Here is a 23,909-nt window from a genome sequence, read left to right as displayed (position 1 = left end):
ATTAAAAAGAACCCGCGAAACGAACAGTATATAAGCAAGCAATACTAACGGCTTTTCCCTCCTAAATATTCAAGCTCTTCAAAATCTTTCTCTCTTACACAGAATCACAGAGAATCCATGGCTGGTAGAGAAACAAGTTTGTTGGTTCTGATACTGGTTGCTCTTCCAGCTCTGGTATTCGCAATTCAAATTCTGAGAACTGAGCCTTCAAGGAAGGCGATTACATTCCTATCTTCGCAAACACAGCTTATTCTGATCGAGGAGGTCCATGGTAATTTCCTCATTTCTCTTTGAAATCTCATCTTTTCAACGTTTTCTTACGATCTTCTATGTGAACTTGAGCTTGGAATTTGAATTTTTTTTTTTAATTCTTTTGATTTGGTTCTATGCAAGCTTGCACAGTTTGAAAGCATGTGGTGCATTTAGCACTATGTTTACTGCCTTCATTTCTGTCATCGCACTAACTGTGTTGATGGGAATCATCTGTACATGCTATCAGCTTTACAAGCAAGATCACCAATGGTGGAGGTAATTCTCTCACAACAATGTTATATAAATTTCACAACTTATTCACATTTGAGGTGCAAGAATGTGATTAGCGCAACATGAATTTCACATAGAACCACTATTGACATTACTTTTATTATACACCAAATCACAATCTACAACCTAGTAGTTGTGAAAAAAGAAAATACGTGAAATTTGTTGTGCATTTAGACTTATTGAATCTCTTAACCAATTATAGGAACAACCATCATGATGGAGTCCACCAATTTCAAGGGTACTTTCATTTATTAATTCTAGGGAAATAAAATTATGTTTAAATTCTTCAAGAAGAGAGATTGCAACATTTGGAAGTACAGTTTGAAGCCGAAATTATGTCTATGGCTGTGTTTGGATAGGGATTATTGTGTCTGCGTTTTCACATTTTAGCTTCTTTTTTTTTTTTCTTTGCCGCATTTCAAATTGAGGGGACAAAACACAGTGCGCGCACTGTCCATCACTGTTTCAGCTAATTTTTTGTTAAAAATGAGACCTGCAATATTATTCACACATTTAAAAATTATTTTGCTACAGTATTTTCAATTTTCAGTTATATCCAAACGGACCCTATATTCATTCTGTTTTAAGCTCGAATCATGCTTCTCAAGATTTTTTTTCTAATTTGATGAAAAAACAAATCTTTTATTTCCATGAAGCAATATACTAATGTCTTCTCATCCAATATCTATCTATCTATCTGTCTATTGATCTAAGTCTATCTACAATGCAGATCTGTCTTTCGCGGGGGATCAATAGCCATTTTCATGTATGCGTATGGCCTCTATTTCTATGCTAGAGCAGATTCCATAATTTCAATGAACCTGCTAGAGTTCCTGGTAGATAGTCAGAAATTTTACCTAGTGCTTGAATTTTTGTCAAGATCTCTAACTATTAGAGGATGTTTGGTACATTTACTTTAAAACTAAAAACATGTGTTTAAAACGTGTAGAAATATGTGAGTAAAAAAATGTGTAAAAATACATGTAATGTTATTTAAAAACTGAAAACATGTGTTTGAATAAGTGTACCAAACGGTACCTTACAAGGTTGAATTAGTGTAGGACTTGCTCCTATCAAGGTTGGCTACTAGATCAAGCTGCTTCAGCAAATAAAGAAAATCAACAAAATTACCTCATTTAAACTTGTACTTAGACAAAATTGTTTACATTCAAGAAGAGAAAGGAAAAACAAGTGGATAATAAAGATTCAATTTTCACTATCAAATAAACAAAAATGGTCTTACATTACACAGCAAATTGCTGAGCAGTACGGTACCTTGGGAATAAATTCTAATCATGTACCGAGTTTTGCATCAATATACATTCCTTTTTTTTTTGGAGCTACAAGTTGCTAAATCCCAAGATAGGACTTACTCTTACTCTTTACTGGACTTGGCCATTACACTCTCCTACCACCCTCTGCTGATTGCTTCATTCTTACAATTATCATATTCATACGAGAACGATGTGTACAAGAATAATACAAATACATATTTCATTCCATAACGCATACAAATGAGCTGAAACTGCACCATTTTTAATTCAGTTGGGTAAGGGGTGAGCGTGGTATAAGCGAAGGTTTCAATTCCTTCACGTCAATTGAGTCATATGAATGGTTTTCCCTGAATTCCTCAAGAAGGATTTCCATTGGCATGGCTCGAAGTGACTCAATGGTTACCTTACTTGGAACATCTGACTCACTTCTTATTGGTGTTGTGCCACTAGGTTCATAGTCCTGCACATTATTTAAACATCATTAGTACACTGTATCTTGTAGAGGCCAACAACTAATTTACGTCTATCACATCAGTTTTAAAATAATGATTTGTGGACATTCACGAGGCAATTTCAATACTCTCAACAGAGAGAAACAAAGCCAATAACAGCACATCAAGATTCTTTAACATAATAACTTATGAAACATGCCGAACGTATGGCAGAAATACAATTCAACATCCCCGGCAGTGAAATATTAATCAACCTACCATATATCGCTGCTGGAAAGTCTCCTGAGCCTTCTCTTCAATAGATACCGCTTGGCCAGAGTGATCCTCCCTAAAACTTTGAAGGCTATTTGTGTGGGCTTTCACAATCTCAAAGATTCCAGATATAGATCCTTGCTCCTGCTCAGAAACACCTGTAGCAACATCCATGAAGAAAACATCAATTTCTAGTCTCAAGACAAAATATAACAGCAATAATAATTACAATAGCCACCAAGAATTACCGATGCTTAATCTATAAGAAAATCTGCACACAAATAACCTAAGCCAATTCAAACATGCTGAAAATTAACTATATGTTGTGAAAAAGAACACCATAAAATACATAATATAACATTAAATCAATAACTATGAAACATTGAAGAAAGTGCAACTCATTCAATTTATCCACTTGTCTCAACCAGATTCAAACTATATTGATGGAGTGCAAAATATTTTGCTGAGTGAATTTCTCACATTTATTCATACGATTTAACAGGAAATCCTACACGAATTGCATATGTGTGTGTGTCTATATAAAGCTTCACTCAAACCAATTTAAAGCACTTCAAAATGATTCAGTGGACATGTAGGACCAGAAGTGTCATAATTAAGTTTTGAGTGCATAATACTCACTATTGAGATGCTGAAGAAGATCCTCGCTATTCTTTGACACATCTTGCTCAGCTGCAACCCGTGCAGAACTAATCTCGACATCATGCTGCTCATTGCTATCAGAAGCATTCCTGTATTGAAGCATTATAAATTAAATTCATAAAGTAGAAAATGAGATAGTTCAAAGTTATAATACCACAAAATGCAACCATTTGATTTAGTTAGAAATAGTTGTCAAAAATAAACATTAATAAAGTAATATATCAGAAGGAAATGCTTTTCTTTCCCATGATCCCATTAATATACAAGGGAGAAAAGGGTGTTCAATAAAACTTATTAACCACTGACCTGATAATTGATGCCATGGTTGAAACATGTTCATTGCCCATCTTATTCACAGACTCGTGCGTCCTTTTTAAGTGCTTGAAAGCCGATTCAGCAGTATTTACACTAAGCCAAATAGAGAATGACAAAATCAAAGAACGGATACATAAGATTAATCAAGAGTAAGAGTAACAAATTGATCCAAACTTACCATTGCTGAATGAGTTCCTCCATATGGCAATGTTTTGCAGCAGAGTAATCAGCACTATCTTTGGCATCACTTTCCGCTTGTGTAGAAAATGCCTGCCATTTCCTTTTTGCATCTGTTGTAATGCCTTCCATCGATGAAACATGTCCATCCAAGAATGCCTTGTTTGCCATAGCACTTTCTCTAAGATCAACCAGTCTTGTGTCAACCTGTCAGCTCGACTATTAATAAAATTTTGAAAACTTACATAAAAACAGATATGTCAATTAAAAATTAGAAAAAAAAAGTGTGCACATGTGCACAAAACAGACCAGCTCTTTCTGACGACGAATGTGATCGGAGACTAAATTGGTTACATCAGCTATAAGCTTCTCTGCATCAGATTTTGACTGCTCCTGCAAAATATCAGTTCAACATGTCAGATAATTGCACAAAAAAACTACATATCTGTGCAATAAAATCTTTTTCATACCTCATAAGCCTTCTGAAACTCAGCAATGGTCTTCATTTGAACTTCATCAGCTTGCAGTGCATAATTTTCAAGCCTTGTTGATTCTTCCACAAGTTTTTGCAGAACTCCTTGAGTGTAATTAGAAATTTCCGTTGTTTGCTCAATACTAACATTAAATCTCTTTTCAATTCAAAATCAACAAAAGAAAAGAATATATTAAGTAAACAAGTTGAATAATTCAATCCAAAATTAGAAGAGGAATAATAAAACAGTTCCAATTTATCCATTAATCAAAAACCTGAAACAAGATTCAAAAGCAAAACACTTAAATTAAATTACTACTTGTCACAAAGGTTAAGCTATTAGAAAATTGTGAATTTAATAATTTAACCATTATTCTAACAAAGCGCCAATGAACTCAAGTTCAAATGGCACTTCCTAACCTTGTAAGTGCAAAGCAAAGGGTGAGGTCATGGGGCTGGGTGCATGTATAACTTAAAATTTTAAAAAATTATATGTAAAAAAAAAATAAAAAAAGATACATCATAGACTGTAAATATCAAGGGACAAACCTGCCGCAGTTCCCTAGCAAAAAGTGCCAATTCTCCCTGGTTATTTGATAGAGTACTCTGAACATCATTGAATATCGAATCTGCTTTACCAGACTCTGATGCTAGAAACTGATAAAAAACAGAAAAATTCAGCAAAACCCATAATATAAAAATTAAAAAGAGTAAAAGCCACACACACACACACAAGAGACTAAACTAATATAAAAACCCACAAATGAGGTAGAATAGTGGATAATAAAACACAAGGAAACTCAATTTTTTGCTACCTACTTGTTCAATAGAATGTGCATTAGAAGCAGTCAGAGATGAAATTTCCTCTAATCCAGCATTAGAGCTTGCCTTGTGCAAACGCACAACATTTTGCAACGCCTCAATATGAGATATATACAAAGTCCTTAAACCTGTAACTTTCTTCCTGACATCCATAAAACCCTGAAGGCAAGGACAAGGTGACTAAATCAAAGATGAAAGGAACTCAATAATGTGACTAGCCAATACTACCATACTTTAAAAAAAAAACATAATTTTAAAAACAGAGAAAAAATCAGGTAAAAACAATAAAATTTAATGATGATGCATTTATCATTCAATACCTTATCATGTGTTCCTGTAAAAGAATGACAAAGCTTCTCAACACAATGAAGGTGTTCTTGCTGCTTAGACGTTGAAGTTGCCACCAATTCGCAAAGAGAACCAATTTTTTGGGCAAGCTCGGCTTGGAAATTGGTCACCACCAGTCTGTTATCAGCATTCAGTCTGTCTTCTCTTCCTATATAGTAAGTATCACATCAGAAAGCAGGGTTCAGTTGCAAAAAATACAATTCAAAGCTTATAACTAACTTTGGACTCCATACCAATTTTTGAAAACAATGAAGCATTATCCTCAAGAGCTTTCTCCAAGTCAGATCTTAAGACACAAGCTTGATGAGCCAGTGCATTTTCTGTTTCACACATCAAGCAACAATATGAATACACAAGATATAATCAAAACACTACAAAGAGATAAATTTGAGAATACCTGCTTTTCTCTGTTCAGAGATAATAAAATCCTTCTCCCTCAGAGTATACCGACATTTCTTTAGTTCTTCCTCAGTGTTGGCAAGCAATGTGCTGGTTTGATTCAAGGTTTTCTGTGTGGTTTTTTACTCATCATAATAAAATCAATTCAAAAATTCAAAAGCATCTACAACAACATAAGAAGACAACTGACCTCAGTGGCATTAAGTTTATTGCTCAAATCAGAGCATTGCCGAATTTGGACATTATATTTTTCTTGCAAGTCCTCAAGTTGCTGTTTGTGACATGACAAATATGTAATATGTGAATAGAAACATCACAAAATATGTAAACATACTCTAGAAAAAATTGTCACACGAACAAACCTTTTGATGGGTTTCTAGCATAACCCCCATTTGTTCAATCTGATCTGCCATAGCCTAAGCACAATGAAAAGAACACATTAATGAAAGGCAACACAAGAGACCCATTGGCATTGGGAAATTCATAAAAAGATAATAAATAAGGTGAACATCTTAAACAGTATTTGTATCCGTGCTTGCTTCAGAGGTCAAATATGGACAATCAATCTCAACCCCCCCCCCTCCACCGCACAATCTAAATGAATACCACTTTCAAAAAGTGGAATCAAAAGCCAAATGATGCATAGGAATCTTAAGTAAAAGCACAAAGAAAAAAAAATTGGGGGGGAATACTATACCTTCTTTTCACTCTCCTCCTGATAGTATCGTTCCTTTGGAATATAGACACCATTTTTTTCACGGGTTGCATAGACCTCTGAATAAAAATCAAATGTTGAAAACAGGAAGCATACAAGCCACCATAGATTTCACACGGCACATGTAAGTGCCTGCAAATACGCTATTTCACCAACTAAAAACATCCAAACTATCTCACCTGCCTTCAGGCGTTCAATTTCACCATAAAGATCCTTGATTAGAGTTGACTTCATCATCTTTTGATTAATCTGAAAGTAACAAAAACAAAGAATGAACGCCCTATACAGATTGACTGCACTGCAAAAGGGAGGGGGAAATAAACCCCACAAAGAAAAGAATACATGCACTAAATATCCTAACCAAACACTAAAAAGACATCTAATTCATGAAAATCAGAAGAAAAAAAAATCATGAAATTCTAAACCATCCCAAAAAGGCATCTTAACTTGTCAACGGTCAAAAAACTAAAAACCAATAACTAACCTCAGGCTTGTTTTTAATATTTTTTGCCCTATGTGCATAATCCAGTGTACTTAATGTTTCCTCCAGACAATGGACAGCAGGTGAAACTGTGGCTATAATGCACGTCTTGGTTCTTCCTCCCAGTGAATCACGAAGTAAACGTGTAAGCTTGCTATCCCTAAATTCCAGTTCAAAATGTAACAAGAATTCGTCAGAAATGAGATAGGGGCATTGGTTATATAACTTTTAAAATGATAATAATAAAGAGCAAACCTGTATGGGATATGGCCAAGATGCTCTACTAGAGCATTAATGACTCTTCCCAAAGTCAGTAAACTTTTGTTGATTTCTCCAGCTTCTCTAGCACGACCCTGATAAATTATGACAACAAATAAAATTTTAAAAATGTCAGAAGAAAAATTAATTAGGTAACCCCAAAGGTGAATACAAAAGCAGCAAATAAAATGGTGTCATAAATCTAAGTGTGCCTACCTCCCGAGCACCAGATCGAGATATATTTTCTGACCCTGCTAAATCAACCAAGTTCAGCTTGCCACATTTAATTAGTTCTTCACCTTCCGGTGTTGCTTCCTTGATGTGTATAGTGATTGAAAACAAAGAATGTGACCGACTGAAATTAAAAACAGATGTTGAATTACAAGGGGAAACTTCAAAACCATTCTAAGCATGAAAATTACCATTTAAAAAGAAAAATTACCTTGACTGCTTGTTTAGTAATGTTTCTGCAGTGCGACGTTTTGCAGACCCTCTTTCTAGAAGAGTGAAAATCTCACTCGCACTAGTCACAATTTCCTCCTCCAAACCTCTTACAAGAACTCCACCTTTCCCATCCTCCATCAGAGGCAACTGCTTTTTTTGCTTTTCCTCCAAAACAACTCTTGAAAGTTCCTCGGGGGCAAGCAAATCAGTGATCTCCTCATTGTACAGTTCCAAAAAAGTAACTTTTACACTGTATTCTGCATTCTGGCCCTCAAGAGTATCAAATATCTGCTTAACAGCCCTAGGTATAACTCCAGCTTCTGGAGGCAATTCTCCTTTCGGTCCACTCTGTCACAATGTAACATGACATCATCAGATTCTTGTTTTCTAAATTATGCATGAACAGATATACAAACATCAACACAAACCCTAATAATTTAGTACCACAAGTATTATACCTTTGACCTCTTGCATTCACCTTCCATCGTGTATGTTTTCCCAGTACCAGTTTGACCATACGCAAATATGGTACAATTGAAGCCTTCTAAAACTTCATGTACTATCGGAATCACTGCTTGATCATAAAGATCTCTTTGCTGAGCTGAAGGACCAAAAACCTACATATTGCCACAAACAAAATCTTAACATCAACCACCAAATATGAAACTAGATTCACAAAAATAACATTGTTTAGTATTTTTTACATATATTTCCAAGTTTTTTTTTTTTTTTGCTAACATTAAGTGAGGGAGGGAGATTCAAACTCAAGCTCTCCTCTATAGAGAACTGGACAATGTGGCAATGCCGCTAAGCTACAAGGCTCTTGGTGACGTACATATTCATGTCCATTCAAATTATAGGACTCCCTTCTCCATTCCATTTCAGTGTTCAGATGTAAAGGTGTACACGGTGGCACATCATTTAAAATTCCATTCCAACTACGCCAAGGAATGAATACTTATTTTAGATGACGATACACCGTACACACCATTAAATTCCTAAAAACTAAATTTTGACCAAGAAATGGACATTTTCCATTTCAAATACAAATGAAGAGGACCCTTTTCCTTGAAAAAAAAAAAAGTACTTAACAAGAACATACCACTTTACCTACTCATTTCACCCTAATCTATTGAAGTTTTATGCATATAGCCCTTACATTAGATTACCTTGATATAATGTGAAACCAAAGAATCCCCTATTAACAACTAATTAATCTTTGAACCTTAATTCTTAAAAGTAACAACCAAACAATTATAAGTAAATACTGAACCACACTTTGAAACAAACACCCAAATATGCCAAAACATCAAAGTCTAAGTAAAACCCAATACCCCATTTATGAAAATCTACTCATTACACTTTAACCCTCCTCAAAAGAGTTCATACAATTCTCACCAATCTAAAAAATCCAACATATATTAAAGAAAAAAAATGAAAGTAGTACCTTATCGAAAGTGAAAATCCTATCGATGTGTTTGCCGGCAATGTTTTGAGACACGGACACTTCTCTACTGTACTCATTGCAACTAACAACCTGCGGCGCATTACTCCGTAACTCTTCGTCGCTAAACGGCCTGTCACAAATCAAACAAACAAACGAAAAAATCAAAATCCTAATCCTGATTCAATGGATTCAGAAATAAACAAAAATTTAAAATAAATAAAATAAAAACACACAAGCCCTAGTACCTGCAACGAAGAAGGACTTGAACGTTAACGCCTTTCTCTTTCTCGTGGCGACCGGACATTTTTGGATCCGTGACGAGAAAGTTGAGCGAGAGATAGAAAGAAGAGAGATCGGACAGTGAAAATCACAGAGATGCGAAATGGTTCTTCGCTATTGTCTCTTTGGGTTCTTTATTAATTTATTTATTTTAATTTTTTTGAATGTATTTGTGTGTGTGTGTGTCTCTCTCTCTCTCTGTGTCTTTGTTTCACTCGCTCTCTGTGAAATATTTGGGGAATAGATTAGAGCGGGCTTGACAACTTTTGAGATTTGAATTTTCGCGAGCCGCTCTCTCTCTGTGTTTGGTGAATATCGACGGCTGTACGTTTAGGATTGCGGATCTGGACGGTCTCGATACTGTTTAAATGTTTTTACTACATTACCCCTGTGTGATTGCTTTGATATGGGCTGTGAAACTGGGCTGGGGTCGTTTTAAATATGTTTGATAGAAACCCAATCTACTAATCGACCCAGCTTTAAAATAGACCCAAACCCTCACGAGTCACCACCCAAGTTTTTTTTTTTTTTTTTGGAAAGTTTTAATCTATGACATCCATCCTATTATCATATCAAGATACCAATCAATTTTTGATGTACGTAGGAATTAAACTCTAGGTCTCTATTCACCAATCAATTTTTCTTGATTTTTAAAATATTGCTTAATCAATAATCATAGCCTAAGTCCTAACCACAAGGTGAAAAATTATCTATTAGAACAAATGTAAGTCTCAATCAGCTTTTTGATTCCCGCCTCGACCAAAAAATCAATTGGTATATTGGTCTGATAATAAAAGATAATCATTAGGAGTAGACACCATACATTAAAATTATCTTTAATTATATAATTTTATATAATTATATATATATATATATAACACAACAAATGTATTCCTCCGGGTTTGCTATGTACGTTAACCTACCAACGGTTAACTATGATACGTACATATTTGTAAAATTGATACCTTCTCTTTCACAGAATACATTCAAATATGATAGTCAAATTCATCAATTCTGTATGATTGTCTAATGAACAATTAAAATGCCTTGATCTTTGATCTGTCATAACTTGGTGAAGGCAAAAAATTCTAGACAAAGAGAGAGAGAAGGAAAGACACATATCATTGCTTGAATCAAAACAAGATAATCGCATAATTAAGCAAAAGGATATTTTAGTTTAACTTTTATTTGCAAATCTTGTATGTAAAAGGCAGTTTTTTTTTTTTCGTTGGGGAGAAGAGAAAGGCAGTGATATCGCTTCTGATCTGAGAGCATAATAGTTTGGAATTACTTCGAAATTTAATTAGATCAAACCTTTTCTTTTAAGTGGAATATCCAGTATGGTTTAATACATGTTATTTTGTTTTTCTTAGTACAGTTTGTTGTAGTTATCTAACTTTTTTATGGTCAGTTTGAGCATGTCCAATTTATGATCAACAATTTGTGGGTTCACCTTTTTCCTTTTCTAATCCTTAAAAGGCTTTGTGTGTCTAGCTTATTGGTGGGAATTAATAATATTAATATTATATTTTTTTCCAATTAACTTAACTAGTAAAATTTGTGTCTTAGTCTAAAAATAGTAATGAAATTATCATTAAACAAGTGTCATAGGCTCAAATTTATCATATCAATATATAATACTTTTCAGTTTTCACACAATTTATAAGTTTTAAGGGACTTAAAAAAAATTATATCTTTAAAAAGTTAAAATTACAAACATTTTATGTACGTAGTTTGAATGAATTGGGATTCTATCGTAAATCTTACATAAAATGTTAGGGTTTTTAAAATTTCTCTCTATTATTTTAATTAGCCTAATTTGTAGATCTTTTTTATAGTTTCTTTGTAAGGTTATTTTGGACCTCTAAAAACAATCTGACGCTAAATGCATGAGGTGAAGCCCATTTCTAATATGCCAAAGGCTTTGTAGTTAAATTAACACATTCTCATGCACAAAGTGCTTGGGGGTCTAGGGAGAAAGGGTTCGAGTTTCTAATATTATTTTTATACATTTAGAAATAGAATCACTCTTTTTTTTCCATTAAAAAAAAGTTTTACTTCATTGTTTGAGATAGAAAAATCCCAAAAGAAAAAAATGATATCATGATCTAGCATTTAATTACTTCACAACCAACCAACCACACAAGGTAGGTATATGCATCGATCAAAGTTGTGATAGACCAAATATGGTTCTCATCATGATTGGGATGAATATTTTGTTCACTTGTGAAAAATTGCTACCTAGTGCATAATTCAGGAAATACCATTTACAGTGCGAGTCATTATTTACTTTATCAGGAAGCCATGAACTAAATAGCACATGGTGCACACAGGCTGCGTTCGATTAATTTAGTCAGAATGGGTCAATGTTCAAACTGTGAAACTATATACTATATAGTAGCCCGTGGATTGTGACATAACTCCATTTTTATTGCACAACTCTGGAATATAGAGTACCACATGTAGTGATGATCGTATATTTCAAAGAGAAGAATCTATTATACACACTTGCATATATAATATATACACTCTTCAAAAGCAAGGAAAATTAACTTCAAGTCACGGTTTTGAACTTCAAAGAAATCACAGTTTTCTTTCTTTTTTGAGCATATGTGCATTAAGGGATGTGCACTAGGCATTTCCCTATTTAAAAGGACACAATTAATTGTAGAGATTAGAGAAAGACCCCGATATTTCTTTCATTGCCTCATTCAAGGTCCTGTTTATATATTTGTTTTGTTTTCTCTTGACACCATCAATTGTATTTAAGAAGAAATCAAAATAGACTCAGTACTTCTCTTTATTATTAAGATGAACAGATGTATCAATGTCAAATATGAGGTCTCACTGAAAAAACATAGAAATAAACAAAAGAAACTTTAATGGCATGAAAGACATCATTTTTTATCATCTCTAGGAACAAACTTTATGAGGGCAGTTGAAAAGTTGGAAAATAAATGAGTGTGTAACACAGAGTCACATTTTCAGGAAAAGAAAAAAGAACTAAGAGTGTGTCACAGAAATGGGCTGTCTACTGTCACAATGCCGCATCTTTATTGTATAAACTATAGTTTTTTGGCAAGTAATTGTATAAACTATAGTTTAAAACTTGATGTTGGTAGGAAGTTTCATTTTTTTGGAGTAATCAACAATAAATAGGCTATATACACTAATAAAATGGGAATCAGAGTCATTCAATGCATGTCAATATCTCTTCCCAAAAATAGATAGATGGAAGGAAACACAGAACTCATTATTGCCACAAGGCCATGTATCATGGCTGTGTAGCTTTTTGACATTTTATAAATCTATAATAATCAGACTGGTGTTAGGGACACAATATTTTTTACAATAGTTATATGTTGACATGATTTATTGTGTTTGGAAACAACACCACTTTTACTAGTATCAACTACACCGTTTTTATTTATGAACCATCGCAACAAACTAAATTAGTAATTGTGAGAAAAGTTTGTAAAAAATGTTGTATCCTTGAGCTTGTTATAACCTCTGCAATTGCCTATATATTCCACTTGGAGAGGCAACACACAGACTTAACTAGCTGACACTTATTTTTCCCTGCTAACATGCCTATTGAGAGGCTCAACACACAAAGTGTCGAGCCCAAGGGCAGACCAGTTGGTGGCACCGAGTATAGTTGGTGCCAAGCGGTGCCTGGTAGCACAGGCATAGCCGTACTTGCTATCCTTTCCTCCAAAGCCCCAAACATTTCACATCTCCAAACTGCAATCAACAAACTCCAAAACTCACACCCAATTCTCAAGTCTAGACTCAATTCCAACACTACTACAAACACAATCTCTTTCATCACATCTCCTACTCCATTTGTTCAAGTAAAATCATTCACTATCCCATCAACCTTAAGTATCATAGGAAGCCTTTCCATTCCTACCAACCGCTCTATCTCACCCTTCCATTTAATCCTAGAACATGAACTTAACCAAAACACTTGGTCTAGTACTAGTAGTCCTAATAACCATACATGTACTAACACTAATGACATGTTCTTTGCAACCACATATGCTCTTCCGAGTACAAAGTATGTTGTGGTGTTCAGGCTTCACGCTTCAGCTTGTGACCGCACCACCGCGGTGTCACTGCTGAGAGAGTTGCTGGAGTTGGTGAGTGAAAAAGTTGGAGGAGGGTTAGTCAATGAAATGGGAAATAATAAAGGGGAGGTCAGTTTGAAAATTGAGGATCTTATTCCTAATGGGAAGGCTAAGAAGCCTTTGTGGTCACGTGGGGTGGACATGCTTAGTTACTCTGTTAGTTCTCTAAGGCTCACAAATCTGATATTAAAGATACAAGGTCACCTAGATCGTCTCAGGTGGTAAGGCTACAAATGAACCAAAATGAGACCGAGAAAATTCTTGCAGTAATTTGATTTATGAATGCATAACTCTTTGACACTTTGTGCATTAACTTGCCCCTTTATATTGGGTGACAATTTAAAACTTGAACTAGATGAACAAAATGTATTGCTATTATTAGATAAGTAATAAGACTACTGGACCATTTATTTAAAAGAAGGGCTTAATCACTTAGATGGGATTATTAATCTTGGTAATTAAAATAGGGCTAAAATTATTTTTTGCAGGGATGCAAATCAAGAGGGATCAAGCTATGTGGGGCATTGGTAGCGGCTGGATTGATTGCTGCATATAGCTCTAAACGCCGACTTGATAATCAACGAAAGAAGTATGGGGTGGTGACTCTCACTGATTGTCGTTCCATTCTTGATCCAGCTCTTTCCAGTCACCATTTTGGTAAGACCCCAACATAATTCAGTCAATATCTACAAATCTAGCGTGTGTATATATTACCTATTCCTTATTCAAACTGCAAAAGTAGTCATTAGTTTGATGGTTTAGTGGCATTGAGTCCTTTATATTTGGACAAAAACTCATTTAGAATTTTTTGCTTCTAAATCCATCATCCAATAGCCTATATCCGGATGATAGACAATGAATTTGCTATAATGTGGTTCTAGATGGCCAAATTGACCATTAATTTCCTTGATGTAAATTGAGATGTTATTATATTGAGTTCTAATTCTTGGAAAAAAGATCGTTTCAATTTCAAATGAATCAACTTTATGATTCAAATTAAATATTATAAATGTCAATATGTATTTGGTACTATGTTACTTAAGAAAATTTCCTGTAAAATTGGATCTCCCCACTTTCATTTGAAATGGCTAGCATCCAAATCCCCCTGAATATGATTTATGATCTGTGTATGTTGGACATAACTAGTAGAATAACCATTAAATTTCCAGGATTCTACCACTCTGCCATCCTCAACACCCATCTCATTAAAGGAGGAGAAAAGCTATGGGAGCTGGCTCAAAAAACCTATATGGCATTTGCAAACTCTAAGAACAGAAACAAACACTTCTCAGACATGGCTGACCTCAACTTCCTCATGTGCAAGGCCATTGAGAACCCTAGCTTGACAGCATCATCTTCATTGAGAACATCCTTCATGCCGGTGTTTGAGGACCCTGTGATTGATCAATCCAATGACATGCAACATGAGGTTGGACTAGAGGACTACATGGGGTGTGCCTCGGTTCATGGTGTTGGTCCATCCATTGCCATGTTTGACACAGTTAGGGATGGAAAATTGGATTGTGTGTGCGTGTATCCGGCACCATTGCATTCAAGAGAACAAATGCAAGAGCTAATTGATAATATGAAGGCTGTTCTTGTGAATGGTATTGTTGCTAACCATGTGGGGTGAGAGATACTTGCATGACTTGGTTTCGGATGAAACATATATAATTTGATGAACTATTAAGAAATGGTTAACAATTTTTAATTATCATTTGTAATATTTAATTCAAACTATGAAATATGTTTATTTTGAATGAAAGGGGATATTTTTCATTCAATATTCAATTATTAGGTTTTTTATGATTTGTATCTCCTTCATGATTTTATTTTGAATTATCATTTGTAATATTTAATTCGAACTATGAAATATGTTTATTCTGGATGAAAGGGGATTTTTTTTTTTCATTCAATATTCAAATTAATAGTGTTTTATGATTTATATCTCCGCCCACTGCTATACTTTAGCTTTCAAATAGACGTGAATATTACTTTTCATTTGGAAACTGAGCGGCAAACGCAAGTTTCTTTCCAAACTACGTACGTATGACGGTACGAGTACTATACGCGTTATTACTGAGGTTGTAATTGAATATTGGGTAAAGAATTATGTATGCAATGTTACACTGAAACTGGATTTTGATGATAAAATTTTATAACAGGGTTTGAGTCTATCTCTCTTTTGTAGCATCTTGAATGGGCTTAATTTGTGCCGTTGTTTTTGTTTCCCTTCTTTTGTTTTGGCGCGTTATATACTAATTTAGTTTTACTTGCTCTATAGAAATCATGGCAGACGATGTTCCCAATGATGTAAAGGACAAAGTGGCAGCTGTAAGTTTATTCTTTACTTCTACATGGCCATACCTTCTGCCCCTTAAGTTCTGAGATGTAGGAATTAGACTATTAGTTAAACCAAAGTGTTTGAGGTGATTAAATTGTTGTCTGGGTAGATTTTGGCATTAGATTTTCTTCTCTTGTATACTTCCCGTGTTGTAACTTATAAGGATTGCGTCCTTGTGCCTCTTTTTAAAGAGAATTTAATTACTTACCAAAAATGTTAAAGGTGGTGTTTGGTCACTGAAACTTATAGAATCTACATCTGATGGGTTATGTCAATGCAGCATTTAGCTGAGGTCAAGTTTAGTAAATAGTCGTTTTTTCTTATATTCAGATGTCTAAAAAGATATACATATATGGATAAACCTTATATTGGCAGCATCTTGATGCATTTATTGACATTTAGGACTACCTGAGATGTTTTCTTGACTACAGCGTCACATTATATTTCTTTACTGTTAATTTTTCAATGTTGTTTCTTTAATTTTATGTGAGTTCGCTATTACATACGTTACGTAGCTAGAGGCTTAATTCTTTCCTTGCACTTTCTGAAAAAGAAGAAGAAGAAACCAGTACGCAGTCTTGATAGAAATAGTGAACAAATGTGTCTTTCTGTGTTTTGTATATTGCCAGCAGCGGTAACTTCAGATGCTTGGTATCTTTGTAGGTGGAAGCCAGTTCCTTGAATGATGAGAGTGGGGATGCAGGGGAAGATTTGGATGGTAATATGTTGTTGTTGTTGTTGGTTTTTTTTTTTTTTTAATGTAATTTTTTTATAATTTTTTAATATGATTTTTTATAATTTTCCTTGGTTAGATGGTTAGAAATCAACACTAACTCTCGTCTTTAGAAATTTATAAAGTTTCACTCAAATTTGCTTCTCTCCGGAATTCTCTAGAAACTTCTAGAACTTCTCACACAATCTCTCTCTCTAGAAATTTCTCTCTAATTCCGGACATTTCTCTCTTGCTCTCTTTCCGGAATTCTCTCTAAGATATTTTTCTAGAAGCTTCCTTACACTAGTGAATTTCAGCCACAAATTTATAAGGTGTTTAGAAGGTTGAAGAATGACATTAATTTAATACCAATAAAAAGGAAGAAGCTAGAAGCTTCAAGTCGGTTTCCTAGTTGACATACATCTAGTGAGTGTATGTCATAAAGCACCAAGTGAGAGATGTGTGAAGTTGTATGAGGTGAAGTGTGTGTCATAGGTAGCGAGTGTGTAGAGTAAAATAGATTCAAGAGCTAGTGTGTGTAGGTGTCTAGAAGTGAGGTGTGTGCAAGTGTATTTGGTGAGTAAGTGCGGTGTTTGTAGTGCACTAGTGTCAGTGTATGGGAGTCAAGTATTATTGCTTGTAAAGTGTTGTAATTCAAAGAGTCAAGTTTTAAATAAAAGCTCATTGTTCAGTCTTTTGTTCAACAGTCTAGTATCAGAACTTTCACTAACTCAACATAGATCATGTCGGTGACCATGAAGAAGGAGAAGGAATTGAACTACATGCACGTTATCCTTGGGAAGGAACTGACCATGATTATGAATACGAGGAGGTATACTATTTATTTTTATGTTGCTGGAGTTCCCTCTCGAAGTAAATATTATCATAGTTATGTTTTCTGAGTTTTATATTCTGTGGATGATTGATTTACCTTATTTGTAACTTCTTCATTTTTATTCATTGACTCTTTGGATGCCTGATATACGACCATTTGTACCCAATCACATTTTGTTAATCATTGTTAGTTTTTGAGGTTTGCACTTGTGGTTTTAAGAGACCTCTCCTTTGAATATATACCTTAGAAAGCTTACTTTAGAATATGAGTAATTTTTCCCCTAGTGCCTTTGAGAATATGGCAGCATGCACATGATTGAAACTCAAGGAGTTGTGTGTCTTTTAGGCTTTTGACTTTAACGTGATTGCCTATTTGTTTGGTAGAGAGCGTGGTGTAAGGAGCTCTCTATCCTCTTAGCTTTTGTTGACCCGCACAGCAGGGCCACTGGTTTATGGATCCTTTGAGGTGTCACTGATGGTGTTGGGATAGCTGTATCTCGATGGTTCCCTTTTTTTTTGGGGGGGGGGGGGGGGGTTGTGTTGTTAGTATAGTACCTGAGTTTTGTTGTGGGTTGTTCTTGAATTTTACCAAAATGGCTAGTTTCATGCATGCCTTTTAATTGCTGCCCTTCGATTTACCCCACTGTCAGTGATTAGGACTCATCTTCTTGAAACTAAAAGTCTTCGCTATATTTTTTCTTTCTCCCCTGTGGGTCGCTAACAGGGCGAGGTGTCACCAATTCTTGGGTCTTCTATCTATTTGCTCCAATGAAACGTGCTTAGAACTTACCACAACTATGGTTGGCGTGACCTACTGACCCCTACATAATGAGAAATTATATGGTCTTCATGATGGACCACGTCATTTGTCCACCATTCCAGTAAAAAACTTCCATCTATTTAAAATTGCTGAGTTAGTATTCAGTTTTTGTTTAAAACTCCACAATTTTAAACAAATGGGAGTCTTTTACTGGAATAGTGAACCACATCACTTGTCCACCATGAGGACCTCATAATTTCTCCTACATAATTGACCTAGATTATGTGCCTAACCTAATAACATTTATCATATTAGGTTATCTGATGATGAGAGCATTGGCGGAGCCAGAGGGGGCGAGGGGAGGCACCTGCCCCCTGACTCCTAATTTTTTTTTTGTATTAGTAGTCACATGGAGGAAAAATAAAAAAAAGACTTCCACTTGTTGAAACTTGTAAGTGATCAAACCACCTATTTCACTATTTTTTTTAATTTTATATCATTATTTACACAATTTTTACTATTTATGATACTTTTCACAGCATTTTATCTTTGAATGATGCTAGAGATATTACAAATTTTACTACTTATGTCTTACAAATTAGCATGTTATCAATCACAAAAAATAATTTCAAACATTTATTCATTATATTTTTTAAGTAACACTAATCATATTTTTACTCCATCAGTTTGTAAATTTTTTAGTAGCTATGAATTGGTTATTTTTGTTTATTTATTTTAATAATATGAAATATATTCATATTTGCTTACAATCGTTTATTTATTTTGTTATTATTGTTAATTAATATTTTTTAGATAAATTTCACTTTTAATATCGTCTTTTAATTTTGCCCCCTCTAGACTAAAATCCTAACTCTGCCACTTGATGAGAGGGTCAGTTTAGCAGGTGTATTGTGTGAATCAATAATTGATCTCAGGTGATTTGGAAAAGGATAATGAGGTTTGCAGATGATCTTGAGCCTACGGTTTGTATTATCATGTGTTGTTAGCAATGGGGTTTTTCTCTGATATTGTATACAGCTTCTTGGTAGAGTGTTTAACATTCTTCGGAAGAACAATCCAGATCGAGCTGGCAGGAGATAGGCGTAGGACAGTTATGAGGCCTCCACAAGTCTTCGTGAAGGCACGAAGAAAACTGTTTTTGTGAATTTCACGGATCTCTGCAGGACTTGTGTTTGATTTCTTTTGCATTCTACACTCCCTATATTGTGAACTCTTAATTATTTGTGGTTACTATTTTCTTGCATTTTGTTGTATTACAGGCATGCTTCTTGTTGATTGCATTTGAACCTTTTCCTTATACATCCTCCTAACAATCTGTTTCATTCATTCTGTTTTCATTGATTTTTATGTTTTTCTGCCTGGTGTATATGAAGCTCATGTTCTTGGAAAGAGCTTATTGTAATTTTCTGCCTGGCCCAACAAAAAAAAAAAAAAAAATAGTAGGTAAATTTTCAGTAAAAAAAAATTATACTTGGGCCCTTACTTTGTAGCTTGGCCCCTCCAAAATCATGAACCATTAACCCGGTGAAAATAGCCAAATATTACGTTTTGGTAAAATTTGTGGCAAACTAGCACTATTTCGAAAATAATTAGCAATTTACCACTTTATTAATACTCGAGTTTCACAAAATCGAGTTCTAAATCGTACTCGAGTTCAGTGAGCTCAATTTCCTAGGTGAGTGACCAACGTAGCACTACTGACTTGAAATCTGAGAAATTAATAAAGTAATGTGGTACTCGATATTACGAAAATCTAGTACTTCTTTATAGTACTCGAGTTTACCAAAGTCGAGTACCTTGTTTTTCTTTTTCTTTTTTTCTTTTTTTTTCTACTTTTTGTTTTGTACAAAACTTTTACTTATTTCATTTTCAACTGTTTGTGATCGTTGTGTCCACCAAATGGCCGAATGGCCACTCCTTTTATTTCTTCACCTTTTTCTTTTTTTCTTCCTTTCACACTCTTCACATCAAGTCACAATAAATACAAGCCAACTTGTCTTGACTTTTGTACATAAAGATGACTTCAATTCTTCTCATTGGAAATTGCTTCTCCAGCAAGTTCAATTTGCTTTGCTGGCAAGAAAGGCAATTTTTCAACAAGCTCATTTAATGAGCTAAAGACAAAGTGTGTGCTGGACCATGGTGCAGTGCACTCAACACAAGCAGTTGTGTACGAAACAAAAAGTAGAAAAAAGAAAAATAAGGTACACGACTTTGTTAAGCTCGAGTACTATAAAGAAGTATTTGATTTTCATAATATCGAGTACCATGTTAACTTTTTTTAATTATACAAATTTTAGGTAAGCAGTGTCACGTTGGCGACTCATCTAAGAACTTGAGTTCGCGTACTATTTAAAATTCGATTTTGTGAAACTCGAGTACTAAAAAAGTATATATTGCTAAGTATTTCCGAAACAGTACTAGTGGTATTTGGCCATTTTCGCCCCATTAACCCTATATGTGAATCTTTAAAAAAAATGCAAATCCAAATTTTATTAAGAAAAAACAAAACAAAAAAAGCAATGAAAAAAGAAAAAGAAAAATAGAGAGTAGTTGAGACAGAGAAACTAAATTAATTCCTACAAGATAGACCGAGAGGCACTCACGCCCACACAGCCACGCGAGACCCATCTTCCTACCTATTGCTCGATTTGCCCAGTCCAGCTTCATTGCTTCAGCCTTCACAGTCACACCGCCACGCGAGACCCATTCCGGCCCATTTCGTCTGTTCCGGTCAATTTCTTCATTTTTCGCCCGTAATGAGATTTTGCCTTCTTGAACGAGTCGAAACTTGGGCAAACTTACTATTTACTTATGGCAATCTTTGATCTTTGTCTTAATGTAGCACGGAGGACGTGAAAAAGAAGATGCTGAGAACGAGAAGAGAGGAGTACTCTGATTCACAGTCAAATGATGAAGACTAATAGTATCAAAGAATATTTGAGTAAAGAATTAATTTGAGATCCTAGCATTGCTTCCTTGGTGACATTAAGGAAACTTCCTACTTAAAGAATAATTTTATATTCTTATTTATTTACAAGATTGCCATAAGTAAATAGTAAGTATAAAATCTTATATAAAATGTGAATAAGATTATAAATAAATATATATTTTAAATCCCACCTTATTTAAGATTTCTAAAAAAATAAATTAAATTCATTATTTTATGTAAAAGTAATAATTTTATATATATATATTAAGAACCCCGAAACACCCTGAAACGGGCCATAATAGAGACAAGTAATAGAAAGAGGAATACTGATTCAACTTTCAAGGAATAAAAATGGTAAAGTTAGGAAAAGTGCTTGTTGGTAGTACATAATAAATTTATAGTGTTGAGTTCCATTTTCATAGATAATGTATTAAGAAATAATAGTGTTTTGTGTCTTTTGTTTTTGTTGATAGATGATTGCAGCTTAATAATATATGGATGTGCATTTGAAGGTTTTTTTTTTTTTTTTTTTGCTCATCTCCAGCCTCCCTAACTTGAAATCCTGGCTCCGTCCCTACTTTCTTGTTGGTTGAACTAGGGACAAGTGGATCAACTGATGGGCAGAACAGATTAGTTGTGAAGGGAAGATTTGCACCTAAGAATTTTGAAGTAATATGTCAGCGAGTATCTATCTCATTCACTTTTGCTGGGATGAACCACTGTTTTTAGACTTGGACCGGACTGGGAGGTCAGACCGTGAAAACGGGAACTGGGATGAAAATCGATTTTTTAAGCATAAAGAACTAGATTTTTTGTTAATTCTGTGAACTCCTAAAACCGAGGTTGGACCGCTTGAACTGGTGGCAAGAACCATGCGGTCCAACCCCTTAGCAATTTTTTTTTTATACAAACATCTTAATACAATTTTAGTCTACTTAATTAAATTATCCATCTCTTACAATGAATAAAAAAAAATTATAATTAAAATCCTTCAAAGATATTCAACTTTACTTCAAAAATTAATCATAAATTTTAATGTTTTCATGGTTATTATTTTACTTTATTTTATTAACTTTTTATTTAATTATTAAATATATGCTTGAAAATCATTAAATTTCCCTCATATATATAGATATATTAGTCTATTTTTCTAGTTTTATAAATTTAATATCTATATTTAGGCTTTAATTAATTATTAAAGACATCATCACGATTCGATCCCGGTTCAATATCGGTTCGACCTCAAAAACCTTGAACTTCTTCCTTTTATAGTTCAATGAATGGTCCGGGTTTTAAAATCATGTAATGAACCGTTGATACCACAGTTGGTTGAACCTAGATAGTATTTCTTTCTAAGCTGGTATATATACAGACTACATTGACTGAGTCCAAAAAATTTATTTGGAACAATCTGTCCTCTATGCATCTGCTTCTTGTGTTTCATTTTAGTCTTGTTGCTCAAATGTCACTGCACCCCTGCCACCCCTTTCCTCTCTCTCTCTCAAAAAAAAAAAAAAAAAAAAGACAATGGAAGTGCTTGAAATGTTAACTAGGAGCCTAACACAACCCATATCTTTTGTTTAATGATAATCAGATTGGTCTAGTTGTCGAACATTTTTGGCTGTGTGTCTCTTGTTTTGCTTCCATTACCAATTGTTGTATATTATAGCTTCTTGAACTATTGTTGATTACTACTTTGTTTTCAGATGAGTATGTCATTTGTCTTGGGTGCAAAAGTCCAGATACTATACTTTCAAAGGAGAATCGTCTCTTCTTTCTTCGATGTGAGAAGGTAATAGTCTAATTTGTTTGTTTCTTCTAATTATAAGCATAGTAGGTGATAGACCAGGCTTGGGTTTCACTAATGTCATTAATATAATTATTTCATCAACTATTGTTGTCACTGTTTTTTAGCTTTAAGGTTATTTTCATAGAAGTCAAGAAGATTTTTTCCCCCTTGGCAAGTGCACTTTGTGATGAGACCTTTCTGAAGAATTGCCTACATTGTCAGATTGTCTTATACATGATTGACTATGGAACACTGGATTATCCTTGTGACCTGGTGTTATTAAGTTTGGGTCCAACTTTCAGGAATTTTTTTTAATTGCAAATGTGCAACATTTATTAAATATCCTGTCTTATTGGCTGTTGGGAAAATCCTGTCTTTAACCGGATCACCATAATCATTTGATCTGATTTTTTTTATTCTGGGTATTACTTTTAATACTTTATTATTCTCCTTTTTAGCTTATTCTTTTGATATTTTGAGGGTGTTGGTACGGTTGTTTAAATAAAAGTTTTCAGTGTTTAATCAACAATACACGTATTTCTAAACACTTTTTCACCCATATTTCTACAAAACAACAATAACGTTAATAAAAATTTCTTTGCAAACGGTTATTTCTGCAGTGCAGTTCTAATAGATCAGTTGCTCCAATCAAAACTGGTTTTGTAGCTCTTGTTGGCCGTAGGAATGCAGGGACATGATCTGGCCTGTTGCCCATATCCTAGTTTGAGACTCATAGTTCAGCGGGTCATGAACCTTAGAGAGTTTTATTACTGTTTAGTGCTTACTAATCTATACTTAGTGTTAACCTTAGGAAAGACCTGTTGCCCTTATCCTAGTTTAGTGTTTACTGTTTTGTCACTTATCTCATTTGATTCTATTGCTTGAACTCCTTTGGAGGCATTAAAAGGAATATTGTACTCCAACCCAACGGCCTTTCCTTTTTTGTCCACATGATAGTTTGTAAAGGTTAGATGCTTCAAATGAATCTTTGGCTGCGTTCTTACCTAGTTTCCCTTGGAATAGATCCCAAAATTTTATTTTTGTTTTGA

At 34.3% G+C, this 23,909-nt stretch overlaps 2 protein-coding genes and 1 pseudogene across 2 annotated transcripts; 2 read left to right on the top strand and 1 right to left on the bottom strand.

The window, feature by feature from the left end:
- Positions 1-1,736: 1,736 nt before the first annotated feature.
- LOC142608591 (kinesin-like protein KIN-5C) lies at positions 1,737-9,535 on the bottom strand. The gene is made up of 23 exons (XM_075780281.1): positions 9,305-9,535; positions 9,060-9,189; positions 8,071-8,229; positions 7,611-7,960; positions 7,385-7,523; positions 7,166-7,263; positions 6,914-7,070; positions 6,609-6,678; positions 6,412-6,488; positions 6,077-6,130; positions 5,905-5,985; positions 5,713-5,824; positions 5,549-5,635; positions 5,288-5,463; positions 4,965-5,126; positions 4,695-4,802; positions 4,144-4,302; positions 3,983-4,066; positions 3,675-3,880; positions 3,488-3,589; positions 3,161-3,270; positions 2,528-2,679; positions 1,737-2,277 (listed from the first exon to the last, which is right to left on the bottom strand). Exons 1-23 carry the CDS (start codon positions 9,361-9,363, stop codon positions 2,080-2,082), a joined length of 3,030 nt encoding a protein of 1,009 aa, XP_075636396.1. The 5' UTR covers positions 9,364-9,535; the 3' UTR covers positions 1,737-2,079.
- Positions 9,536-12,925: 3,390 nt separating this feature from the next.
- Positions 12,926-13,693, top strand: LOC142608733 (uncharacterized). Its single transcript, XM_075780420.1, has one exon. It carries the CDS (start codon positions 12,926-12,928, stop codon positions 13,691-13,693), a length of 768 nt encoding a protein of 255 aa, XP_075636535.1.
- A 1,069-nt stretch (positions 13,694-14,762) lies between these two features.
- On the top strand, positions 14,763-23,558 carry LOC142608732 (eukaryotic translation initiation factor 2 subunit beta-like; annotated as a pseudogene).
- The last annotated feature ends 351 nt before the right edge of the window (positions 23,559-23,909 follow it).

Source organism: Castanea sativa, chromosome 9 (genome assembly GCF_040712315.1).
Source record: "Castanea sativa cultivar Marrone di Chiusa Pesio chromosome 9, ASM4071231v1".
NCBI classification, from domain to species: domain Eukaryota; kingdom Viridiplantae; phylum Streptophyta; class Magnoliopsida; order Fagales; family Fagaceae; genus Castanea; species Castanea sativa.
Note: the sequence above shows the minus strand (reverse complement) of the source record. Positions and strands in the feature narration are given on the sequence as shown.

Excerpts from the sequence above, each read along its gene's own strand:
- LOC142608733 (XM_075780420.1), top strand. The coding sequence starts at position 12,926 with ATGCCTATTGAGAGGCTCAACACACAAAGTGTCGAGCCCAAGGGCAGA.
- LOC142608591 (XM_075780281.1), bottom strand. The coding sequence starts at position 9,363 with ATGTCCGGTCGCCACGAGAAAGAGAAAGGCGTTAACGTTCAAGTCCTT. Across the intron at positions 7,071-7,165 it reads CTTGGCCATATCCCATACAG|GGATAGCAAGCTTACACGTT; the intron begins GTTTGCTCTTTA and ends ACTGGAATTTAG. Across the intron at positions 5,127-5,287 it reads TTACAGGAACACATGATAAG|GGTTTTATGGATGTCAGGAA; the intron begins GTATTGAATGAT and ends CCTTGCCTTCAG.